Source organism: Copadichromis virginalis, linkage group LG20, assembly GCF_057382275.1.
Source record: "Copadichromis virginalis isolate Kocher_CV1m ecotype Utaka linkage group LG20, C_Virginalis_male_GT1.1, whole genome shotgun sequence".
Lineage (NCBI taxonomy): Eukaryota > Metazoa > Chordata > Actinopteri > Cichliformes > Cichlidae > Copadichromis > Copadichromis virginalis.
In genome coordinates, this window is record NC_140637.1 from 33,487,024 (window position 1) to 33,499,443 (window position 12,420).

At 42.4% G+C, this 12,420-nt stretch overlaps 2 protein-coding genes across 3 annotated transcripts in view; one reads left to right on the forward strand and one right to left on the reverse strand.

Moving 5' to 3' along the window:
* The window catches only part of LOC146685244 (PDZ domain-containing protein 4-like), a 50,777-nt gene extending 41,078 nt beyond the window's left edge, over window positions 1-9,699 (forward strand). Inside the window, exons 10-18 of the mRNA XM_085443534.1 lie at window positions 1,785-2,245; window positions 2,350-2,536; window positions 3,713-4,145; window positions 4,354-4,768; window positions 4,876-4,946; window positions 5,124-5,470; window positions 6,322-6,462; window positions 6,736-6,848; window positions 7,934-9,699. Of these exons, the coding sequence (XP_085299660.1) occupies window positions 1,785-2,245; window positions 2,350-2,536; window positions 3,713-4,145; window positions 4,354-4,768; window positions 4,876-4,946; window positions 5,124-5,470; window positions 6,322-6,462; window positions 6,736-6,848; window positions 7,934-8,177 (2,412 nt within the window). The 3' untranslated portion in view covers window positions 8,178-9,699. The remainder of the gene's footprint in view (window positions 1-1,784; window positions 2,246-2,349; window positions 2,537-3,712; window positions 4,146-4,353; window positions 4,769-4,875; window positions 4,947-5,123; window positions 5,471-6,321; window positions 6,463-6,735; window positions 6,849-7,933) is intronic.
* Window positions 9,700-11,033: 1,334 nt separating this feature from the next.
* LOC146685245 (protein CD300H-like) overlaps window positions 11,034-12,420 on the reverse strand; it is a 3,726-nt gene continuing 2,339 nt past the window's right edge. For both annotated transcript variants that reach the window (XM_085443897.1, XM_085443894.1), the window contains one exon: window positions 11,034-11,732. In XM_085443897.1, the coding sequence (XP_085300023.1) occupies window positions 11,592-11,732 (141 nt within the window). In that variant the 3' untranslated portion in view covers window positions 11,034-11,591. The remainder of the gene's footprint in view (window positions 11,733-12,420) is intronic.

Consider the following 12,420-nt stretch of genomic DNA (forward strand, 5'->3'; position numbering starts at 1 on the left):
CAGGTCCCACAGTGTGTCCATATCTGCTGACAGAGGAAGGACGGCAGCCCACCATATTCACACATGTCAGCTCAAACACACCTGCACATACATACTTATGGATGATGTTCACAGAGTGTGTGTGTGTGTACTCACATCAACCAGACGAGTGAGCCGTCACTCAGTTACCAACACACACATTTATGACATCTGCATGTCTTCGTTTATGTTTTGCATATATCATGCATGCAGCAGTTCATTCCACCATCATGTAACTCGTGTGTAAAATCATGTAAAAAGCTTACGTAACAATAAAAGCATTCGAATCCACAAACATCCTGTTTCGCACTTCCTACTGTGGAATAAACAGCAACACGCTGTCAGCACAAACGATCACATGTCCAACAAACCTAAAAGCTCAAAGTGTTGGAAGTTCAGAGTGAGGTTTAAGAAAGCCACTGATAACAGCCGACTCCAGTTTATATGACAAAGAAAAGAGACGATCAAAACACAAGATTCATCTTTCTGGAAAATTCTAAGCAATACTTTCTTTTATTCAATGGACAAACTATGGCTGCTTTAGTTCTGACACCCATCTGTCTAATCAGAATAAAACATCTGGATGCTGCCGTCAGCACTACAGTTACTGACCATCACATTCCTGCAGATGAGGAGCTATTTACCTCTTGCCTCTGTCACATGCCGCAGGCATCAGTGCAAATATGAAAGCTTTTTATAATGACTGTATAAAACAAAGAATAGTAGATGAACACACCTCTTAAAATGAATAAAAAATAAATCAATAAAAAGATAAAAATAAATGATAAAAACAAAGAAAATCCCTATAAAAACTAGTAAAATGCCACAGGAGGGGAAAAAAGTGGGTTTCAGAGCTGAAAAGGGAAGAAATGGATCAACAGAGGAAAATGAAGGTGAAATATTCCTTCTGTCAAGATGCTCACAAAAAGTCCAAGCTCTTGTAAATAAAGGCTCATAGTGGATTAGACCCTCTTCAGTCCAATCACATAAAATACATTTTTAGACTTTAGGAGCTCTGAAATATCTCTCATTATAAATATTTACCATCTTCAGGTGGCCTTCCTAACCAGCTGGTTTCTGTACTTTTCAGCAGAGACTATTTTCCACCATGTTTTTATCCATATGTGGGTTTTGAGTAAGTCGCTGGGCCACAACACACTTCAGTGTTCATTTAATAGTTTTTAGCTAACAATGAGAATTTATGTAGACAGTGACAAAACAACCAAGCCTCTGAAAGCGTGAGGGTTTAAACACACACACACACACACGCACACACACTCAACAAATCAGTACTGTGTGCAGATTTTAACAGACGACAGTACAATGTTGACATTAGTCAAAGTCAAAAAATCAATTTCATAAGGAAACACTGATGCATGAGCTCTCTAATAAGAAATCTGCAGCGTCAATAAAGCACATTAAAGTCACATGAATTCATTTTTCTTGTCAACAACAAACCTGTTACAGCAGCTCCCACAGAATACTCCCATTATAACCCAAGAATGGAGCTGGCAGCACGTTTCTACTCTGTTGTACTGACACTAGTGGGGAAATGTAACTTTTAGCTCTCTGTACTCAGTGATGTGTGACGCTGTGCAGCTCCTGTTAACCCTCAGCTACAGTCTGCACACTGAGCTAACACTCTGTGCTGAAAATCGTTGCCTAACCTGAGAAACTGTTACAAAAGGATTTGTCTCGCTGCAGCATGGCTCTTGACCTCTTTAGTTCATTTTCACCTGGACTGGCTTGTGTCTCTTTGCTTCCAGAATGAAAACCCCATCGATCCAGAGGAGGACATGGAACTGACTCTAGAGGGAGCAGACTTTCCTTCAAACCCACACATTTCATGCTCTCTCAACTCCTCTCATAATACTGGCTACTACCGCCTCCACCAAGGAGGAGAAGGCAGGTCATCCTTTCCTTTAGGAGGAGCAGGGGGAGGCAGAGACGGTGAGGTGGAAGATGAAGAGGATGAAGGAGAGGACGGCGAGCGAGGAGAGAAGGACGACAAAGAGCCACCGGTCCCCCTCCCTCCTCTGCTGAACTTGGCACCTCTGCTGTCCAACAGCCAGGAGCTGGACAGCGGGGTGGGTCGGACAGATGACAGCACCCGCTATGAGGATACATCTGAACATGACCTGCTGGGTGATCAGACCAGTGCCTGTAACACCAACACCACCAACACACCAGGCAGCACCAGGAAGTTCAGACCTGGACCCAGCCCCAGGTACCAGAGAAAGAAAGTTTATTCAAATTATTAAGAAAAAAATGACAAACTCACAAGCTACAATTTGACTTTAAGTGTTTTTCTGCTCATATTTCTGTACCCAGGCCAAGTCCTAGACCAAGTCCTGGCCTCGGTCCCAGCCCTGGGCATGGTCGAGGAGACGTCACCCCTCCTTTCCTCCACCTGCGCGATCTCCAGCTCAGCTCTGACTCTCTCCCAGGTCTGGACTGGGGAGCTGGAGGAGGAACAGCAGCAGCAGCATACAGTCCTCACCACCATCACCACCATAAGGTATACTAAGTTCAAATCCTATTAGGTGATCATGTTGTTGACTTATTGTCAATAAATAAAAAGCTCTAACCCTGGTACTATCCACTTTGTCTGAAAACAGTCACATACATCAGCACAACTGTGCAGCCACAGATGGTTTGTCTTACCCTGGAGACCACGATCATTTGTGAGGTGTTTGTAAAATACTTCTGCAGGAAACAATGGGCTTGAAACTGAGTACCACTGACATGGATCAGAGTACTCTGATGGACTCCTGCACTGTTGGCTTTGGGATTTCTATGGTGCATTATGAAATGAGCAGCATGGAGGTACAGCAGTTACTTTTGCCTTACAGCAAGGACGTCCTGGGTTCAAATCCAGTCTGTGTGTTGTTTCCAACAGTGCAAAGTCATTTTGGGGTTTAGGTTAACTAGTTTCATTTTAAACTGACTGTATGTGTCAAGAATGTGTGTAACATGTGAGTGTGAATGGCTGACTACTCTGTGACAGACTGGTAACCTGTCCAGGATGTGCTCTCACTCTATGGTAGCTGGGCCCCGAGTTGTATAAGAGGAAGAAAACAGATTTATAAAAACTGCAGAATAATAAAATGTTTCTTTAAGATGTCCCTAATAATGCAGGCAGATTCTCTGTGGGATGTACTGCATGCTCAGCTGTGACGCTGCACCAGGAAACCCTCAAAGCTGTTATCTGAAGCGGTACTCTTGAGTTGTTTCATAGCAACAAGCCATGGGACCAACACTTCCACTGAAATGAGAATGCAAAAGCAAACACCTACCAGTGCTTGTCAGATATAATGGTACTCTGTTACCAACCATAATGCAGCTATGAAGGAAATTCTATCAGAAACATCTGAAGCATTTCTCTGACATTTAAGTTGTGAAGCAGCTGACAAACTACATGTAACACATCTCAGCAACATTTCCTGAGATCTGTCATTGGATACACCATTGATTTAGTATTTAAAAACATACTAATAAATGTTTCTGGTAGATTATTTTGCACTGAAAGGACCCAAACCCAGACTTTGTATTTTGGGTATCCTCAGAAAATATGAAATCATTATTCATATTTATCGTCAATAAAAAAGCCGATTGTCAATACATGTATTTGTGGTTACGCACCATCATAGTTAATGAGCTCTATCTGATGTTACACCTCATGTCCAACCTGCAGCATTACCACCACCATCACCAGCCTCTGACAATGACCATGATGATGCCGGGCCTGACGGAGGAAGAGTGCCAGCGTTACCAAGAGCTGTTAGAGATCAAATATCAGTATGAGAGACATTTGGAAAGACGCCGGAGAGAGCTGGAAAAGGAAACCACTGAAGCAGAAGTTAAAGGCCGAGAGGAGGGGGACGAGGCAGCAGAGGAAGCTGAAGGCACAGCTTCTGAATCGGTAGTGGACGTGAACAGCAAAGAGATGCCAAGTGAGCACGAGTTGGCGTTGATCGAGGAGGAGCTGCGCCACCTGGAGTTTAAGTGTCGCAACATTCTCCGAGCGCAAAAGATGCAGCAGCTCAGGGAGAGATGTCTGAAAGCCTGGATGATGGAGGAGGAGACGGTGGCAGGTGGAGCGGGCCGACCAGGACCCTCTGAAGGAGGTAACAACCAGCACCAGGGTAGGAAACAAATAACATCCGGACGTCTTTAGGAAACATGTGAATTATGACACAGAATTATACTAGGAAAAAAAACTGTGATAAAACAACAAGCCATCATTTATGTATCCAGTTTACTTTGGTGTCATTAGACAAAGCAAAGCAGTTTTGATTTTTAACAGTTCATTTATTTCTATTTCTGAACTTATAGATTTGCATAACGAGGATAATGACGATCCTCATCACCACGAGTTGTCAGCCATCAACGAACTCCCGGAGCGCGAGCGATCGGATGACAAAGACAGCACCAGTGCCTACAACACCGGAGGGGAAAGCTGCCGGAGCACGCCATTGGTCAGCACCGAGCAGATCCCGCCTCTTCAGGAGGATGAAGATGAAGAAGGCAGACGGATGACCTCTCCACCTCCGCTCCTCCCCCTCAGGCGCCTCCCCCCTCTAAACTCCCCCCTCACGCCTCGATGTCACAGGAGGGACCGAGACAGAGAGCGGCGTCACTCAAACCTCAGCTGCTCCTTCTCCCCGAGCACCTACAGGAAGTACGAAACCTCCAATGGAAACTTTGCAAATGGCTCAAGCTCCACCCCCTCTACGCCTTCAAAGTTCAGGTGTTGGTTTTGCTGCAATCAGCGTTCTTTTTATTTTCATATGCATATTGACCTTTGTGATATGTTTTAATAATAGTGGATATTTTGATGTATTTCACCTTCATCAGATCTCTGACCAGAGAAACGGGGTCAGCTTCTAGGAGGGGTATGGCTGATGGAGGGCGGAGCTCCAGAGCAGGTATAATCTTTCTCTGTAAGCATATCGGGGTCATTTTAAGAGCCTTTCCACAGGTTTATAATGAAGAAACAAGCATATGAGCTAAAGAACACTTTCCTTTAAACTGATGTTTGTGGGTAACGTCTAAAACTTCTTTCTGGTTTTTGATGATCATTTCCATCACTTCTATGACTGCAGGTGGAGCCCCCTACAGGCCTGAAGGTGGAAGTGCAGAGTCGAGCCCCTATTTCACCCGGAGGCAGCACAGACACAGCAAACCGTTAGAGCGCTATCAGAGCTGCATGACCCTGCCCTCCGAGGGTCTGGTGGACCCCCTGGACCGAGTGAGAGACAGCGGCAGGGCAGACGGGGAGGAGAGGGGGGTAGCCACAGGCAGCAGTGGGCCGGCAAGCCCCAGGAGTGTGAACAGCGCCCCCTGTGGCCTGGAGGACCACCGTGCAGGTGCCTCACGGTTAGGACTGGCCTTACCTCTTGGACTGACTCACTCATCACCAAACGCGTCTCCACAGCGCATGGAGTGGAAGGTAAACGGTGCAATAGCACTGAAGGGAAAAGAATAAACTGGTGGAGTAGCTGCAAAATGACCAGTCCAGCATATCAAGGGACTCATCACAGGTTCCTCTCCTACAAGGCTGGATATCATTTGATGTCTGAGAAAACCCTCTGGCCTTAATAACAACTACAAGATTGTTGTTTTTGATTATGATCACCAGCAAAGAGATTAATTGTTTCCCTGCTGTGTTTTTATTCTTTTTGGTGGTTTCTTTTTTTCCTCTCAGCAGGTGATCAAGCAGGTTGTCAGTGTCTGTTCTCTCTCCATCCTTCTTCTCCTCTATTTTTCTTTTGCTCTCCTTCTGTTAACTCTCTTCCCAACCTCTCCTCCCCCTGTCTTCTCTGTTCTAATTGTAATAAGTCCAAATGAAAACAATAAAAATAAATAATAACAATAATAACAAAGGTCAAATAAAATATGTCAGTCAAGTGGACCAGTATAGCAAAAGCTGTAACGGTCTACTTGATTGCTACAGTGCTGGACGGGACATTCAAAAAAATCTAAAAAATAAATTAGTTGTTCATCAAAATGATACAGAAGCCTCTGTGGCCCAGTTTAACATGGTTCACTACTGTAAAGCACTGAAAATGATGTCAAGTGATTTACACGATTTTCAGCTAAAGACAACTGAGCTACTGGAGCTACGTAATCAATAGAAAATAAACTTTCTACATTCAGCTTAAAGACTCAAGGCTGAAGAAAAGCAAGAGATCCAACAGCAGCATGCAACAACAGAAACATTTCAAACCTTCCAGAGAGCTGAAACTTTAAATGTCTGGTCTTCCGTTGACATGAGATGCTAGGTGTTCTTTTCGTGTCCAGGTAAAGATTCGCAGCGATGGGACTCGTTATGTGGCCAAGCGGCCGGTCAGAGATCGTCTGCTGAAGGCCAGAGCCATGAAGATCCGCGAGGAACGCAGCGGCATGACGACAGACGACGACGCTGCCAGTGAAATGAAACAGGTAGAGTGTGCAAACATTAATGACAACATGTCACTGGACTAAAAGAGCTGAGATTCAAACAAAAAGTATGTCCAGTATGTGCTGTTACTTGTTTTCTGACGAGCAAATCTCGATTCATCGCCACAAACATGCTGTGACATCATTTTCAACTGTCATTAAATCCTAGTTTACATAAAAAGAAGTACTTTAGCCCTTATATTTTGCTTCTGAGCCCAATAAACATGACAAAGTCTCATTAAACCAGCTTTAAACTGGTTTCTGTCCTCTGCACAGGGTCGATACTGGAGCAAAGAGGAGAGGAAGCAGCAGCTGCTGAGAGCTCGAGAGTACAGAAGAAGAAGAGAGTTCATGATGCAGAGCCGCCTGGACTACATGAGAGGAGACAGGTACGGGGCGAAATCTACAACGACACCCCAGAAGTTCAGTCATTATTACAGATACAAACATAAAAGGTGCCACATTTATCCTCAGAGTATGAAGTTCATCACTGTCAGAGGTCTTTTCAACTGTCGTCTGTCGGAAGAAATGATGGTGTTGAAATGACACATTTACTTTTGACTAATGTTTAAAACGTTGTGGTGTGCCATGTTTACCCACCTCTGTATTCATCAGCACAGTTGGTGTGAAAATCCATAAAACATCCCAAAGACAAACTCCTCGTTAATCCGGACCAACAATCCATCAGTCAAACGGCCATCGTGGTTTTCTGTAAATACAGACACTAAAACGGTGAATTCTTTGTGGGTCAGTGAACCATTACAGACCCGAGATCCTTGAGATCACCTGTGAAATCCTGTCAGCACAGACCTTTAAAGGGTCAGAGGTCAGGAGAGAAGAGCGGAAACCTCACATACCTTCAAACTAAAATATTTATAGAGACACTGGTGCTGCAAATCAATGTTTTTAAAACACAGGTCTGACTTCATTGGTCCATCTCACGGTGCTCAACTGATGAGTGACGGCAGATTACAGGAGGACACGTAATGAACACGTTTTCAATACTGAATAATTCATATTGTACTATTACACACATACTGATATTACAATGCAGTGCAGCTTTTTGATTTTATGTGTAGCTTTAAATATTGCGTAACTTCGTTATGCGCTGAACTGTCGTATCTGTGGCTCCGACGAGTTCCTCAGGATTCCCTTCAAACAGTAGTAGTGGGATCGAACCACCGGCCTTCTGATTAGTGGCTGACCTGCTCTGCCACCTGAGCTACAGCCACCCTCTGTGTCTGCATGTTTAGTTTTTTTTACATTTTATTTTAACAGCTTGAAGCAACTGTTTATGTCCACCAGGGGGCAGAATACATCCTACTGGTGAGAGCCACAGGACTCAATCGTGCAGTAGACAAGTGGCTTAAAAAAGTGTTTACACAAAAACAAAATAGAGAAAAAGAAGGAAAATGACACATTTACTTCATTACGTGAAGTTCGTGAAGGCACTGATCAGTCTTTTTATTTTCAGGGATCTTTTGTCATCAACAGGGGGCGCTGAAGAGCCCCATTTATCCCAGAGCCTCCAGTTTAATGTGCAGCATAACTCCCCCAGCAGCAACATCCTGCAGCTGAGCCAGAAGAAAATCACAAAGAGGAGGAATCGTCGCATTCTCGACAACTGGATCACCATCCAGGAGCTGCTGGCTCACGGCTCGAGGTCACCGGATGGAAAGAAAATTTACAACCCTCTGCTGTCTGTCACTACTGTGTGACCTCAACAAGGAGACCATGGAAACACACAGTGTCGACCTAGAAGCTCAACGCTCTTTCTTTGTGGAGTTAAAAACATGAACACACCAGAAAGAGAGAAACTTAAAGAATTATAAACAAAGGTGGATAAGAAGAGGAGAGACTTAAAACAGAAGCATTTGGCCTCAGAGGAGGAATCCTCCGAGCATGAAAAGGAAAGAACAGAGATGAGTGAATACTGAAGCTAACAATCCTCTTCACTTTCTGACGTCACTTCAAACTCATTAGAGATACACGTGAGGACGCATGAGCCTCGAAAGGAAACAGAAACGTCCTGTTCTGGCCTCGGCTGTGACAGTCTGAAAACAAGCACAGGTTTGATCTCCTGGTCCTTCAACCAGGTGCACAGTCACATCGCTGTTAATTACACATTTTTCTGTGAATAGCAAATTTGTGCTCATGCTAAGACTTTTCCATCAAGAAAAAATGACTATAAGTGTAATTTTAAGAGAAAAACAGGCCAGAAGACGTTTATGGAGGATTGAAACTGAAAACATCACAAATAAAGGAAGGAAAACATGAACGTTTTCTTTCACATTTATTATTTCTTTCTGTCCGTGTTGCTACTGAACATGAAGCAGATTCTAGGTTGGACCCCCCCCCGTCAGCCTCATGTTTGCTGTGTCTGTCCTCCACACTGGTCGCAGGTGTGAGAGCGCTCTGTGATAAACTGGCAGCCAGTTCAGGGTGGACGCTGCTTCTGACCCCGTGGACCCTCGATAGGAACAATATTCCTGCCACCATCAATTGGATAAGCAACATTTATCCCTGTATGATATATGACATGCCTACTTATCTATCCAAACGTATTGTTGTTCATTCAAAACAAATCAGTTTGGAAAGAAATAGGAGTGAAAATTCCAAAACTTTATACATAAAAAATAAATAAAGTAATTCATTTAAAAACAAACTATATGAATGAAATGATTACAAAATGATAAAAAACAAACACTAAAAACTGTAAAGATTCATGGATGTGAAAGGTTTTGGTCCTTCATGAACTCCTCACGTGTGAAGCAGCGCCAGGAAGGAAGTGACATCACTGTTTAAGGACAATACATATTTACTCAAACATTTACTGATACTGAGTAAAATATGATTACAATACTACTACTAGCTGCTGTGTGATCTGTGCTGTCACGGTTACGTTACACAACACCCGTCTTCTGATCATCATTTGTAAATCGCTTTCTCAGAAAACCTTTTGAAGTTATAACTTTTGTAAACAGTTTATTCATGTTGACGGTTGATATATGTTAAATGTTGAGTCTCATATTGTTGTTAAAATTTTATAAATTTTATAGATTGTGTTGTTTATCCTGCAGGAGCGAGCTGCAGGTCCGTCGTTGTGCTGGACGCTGTGCAGGTGTTCAACAGAGAATGCATGAAAATGATGTACTGGACTATTATTGGATGTCATTCTTAAAGTGCTGTAAAGTACATTCTTAGCAGTGAGAGGTGTGAAAGTGTTCAAATAAAATAAAAAGGCAAATGAGAAATAAAACGTGTTTCCTGCTTTCTTTGATATATTTGGACATCTGTTTGTTTTCATTTATCAGCTGACAGAAATGTATTTACTTTAGTAATGAATCTTAAAGAAATAATGCTGCTAAGATTAAGGAAAAAACAGGTAAAAGAGTTTTGCTGACACGTTTGAATTTCTTTTAGTTTCCACCAAGAAGTTAAAGCCTTTGTCACTTTGTCACTGCAGTGTGGTTGTGTAGTAAGAGTCTGCAGCTCCGCATCAGTGTGCTCAGTACTTCATACTGTCTTTGGATATATTATGAAAAATGTTGATCAGCAGGCCGAGTGATGCTCATTTTGGATATTTTGGCTCCTATCAGAGGTAATAATGCCCATTTAGGGAACAGCTCTTTGTGTTTGACGTGTCCACAGTCAGATCGTCTCTCTTGTGAAACAAAAGCAGGAAGATAGAAGTCAGTGACATCATCAAGATGTGACTAAAAAGACTAGCCTAACTTTAGCTGCTTTGCCTTTATTGCTTCCTAATTAACACCATGTTCTGTGTGACTGTTAGGAGCCTCAGTTACAGTTAAATATAAATCAAACATACATCTATGAGACACCACGATGAAAGAGACACAAAACAACTCCAGTTTGTTCCACTTTTTATTCTCTGCGGTTGTTTTTGTTAAATTGTTAATGACCCTTTGGGTCTCTGTACCCAGTTGTTCTGGTCCGTTTTCCAAATATGATAATAAAGGATCACAGTCAGCTTTGTGCTTCTATCACAGGACCTGAATGTGTGCAGGGAGTGAAGAAAATCATATTCTGTCGAACCAAGCGAACACTTTCACAGTGTGGACGTCACACGTCACATCCATCACAATAAAACCTGAAATCCACATTTTGTAGAAGCTGTAAATATTATAAATGCTGTAAAATTCATAACAAAGTAAAGGATGTAGTTTTAGAGCGTGTATAATAGACGCACACCAAATGCTGAACAAGTCAGGAGGAAATTATTGGTCAACAGTGACACCTGCTGGGTGGATGTGGAAGCACTTTTCACATGTTTGAGCTGAGGTGGGTGTTAGAGTTCCCCTCTGTGACGCCCCAAGAGACACTAATACCACATTAAATACTCTAGAAAAAGCATTGAGCTTAATATTCAGTTAAATGCAATTTCACTTTAAAGCTTTTTTACATTTTAGCATTGATATTTGATATTTTTCAATCATTTTTCATCTTACACGTTTACACCGTCGTAGACAAGAGCGTGTTAGTCTTTGAGGACAGTGCGCTCCTTCCTGCTTGTATATGAGTCACTTGCTGATTTGTTTTGTCTGACGAGAATCAGTTTGTTTCTGTCAATGAAATTTGATTTTAAATCAACAGTTTTTATTATACAGGGTAATGAATGACAGCATGTGAAGCCTTGTCAAGGTGACTTAAGACTAAAATAATAAAATCAAATAAAAATGAACGTAATACTACTCAAAATATCAAAACATGAAACAAAGCTTAGAATCTGGACAAAGTAGTAAAATAAAGATAAACATAGTAAACGTAAAAAAATCACAGTAAGAGAAGGAACGATTTCAGTGTGAGGTAAGAGTCGCATTTCACAGACGGTACACACACCAGTGTGTTTGTTACAGGAGGCCAATCACAAACTCACTATTACTTCATAATGTGCCAACAGGTGCGCTGACGCTTACGAGGGTGTTGGATCATTTCTGTGGACCAAATTGTATTTAGGAATATCACTTCCTCATGTGTCCCAAACACAAACTCAGGTTGACGCCCATGACCTACATGTAGCTTCTATTTATTTATTCATTTTTATAAGACGTGTGATCATACATGTGGGTATAAAACTTTAGAAAACATCCGTTTTTCACCGATAATTATAATCACTCTTGAATCCCCTTGTGAATCGTGTGAGTGTGTAAGAGTGTCGAGTAGGTTGTGTCCTGGTCACTCCTGATTGGATCGAGGCTCTCGTAGATGGCGTCTTCACGTGTGTGAAAAACGGAGTTTTCATAAGGTTCAATCTGAAAATAGAAACAACAGTTTTAAAAGTTTGTTGGGTGAGAATGTTTCCACTGAAATGAAACTTAAACAGACTTTTGTTAGGGTTCCTGGGTCGGTGACCCAGTGTTTTGTGTTTTTGGTTATTTGATTTTGTTATTTCTTTATATTCTAGCTTTGCTTTACGGGTTTTTCTTAAGTTAAGGTCCTCTGGGTGGGGTTTGGTTAGAGTTTTAGTGTTTTGGTTTTCTGTCTGTGTTCCTTTGTTGCTGTCTTCCCTGTCTGCTGTATTTCCACGTCCAGTCAGTGTCTGTCTGCCCTGGTCCCACGTCTCTGTTCCCTTTGTTTTAGTGCTTGCCTGTGAGTCTGTTTATGTTTCCTGTTTTACTTTGGAAGTCCATGTCTGATGTTAATGTGTCTGGTTGTGCTTCCTTTGTCTCGTCAGTTCTGATTTGCCCCAGCTGTGTTTCCCTCCTGTTATTCATTCCCTGATTGCTCCCTCTGTGTATTTAAGCCCTGTGTTTCTCTGTGTCCATGTCGCGATCTACTGTTTATTTTGCTGTGTGTTTTGCCAGTCCACCGGTGTTAGTTTATTTTGAGTTTTTCCCAGTTATGTTATGTTTGCGTTCAGCATTAAAGCTGTTTTGGTTTAAGTTTGTCTCTGGAGTCTGCATCTGGGGTCCTAGCCCTGTCCGCACACAGCCATCACCT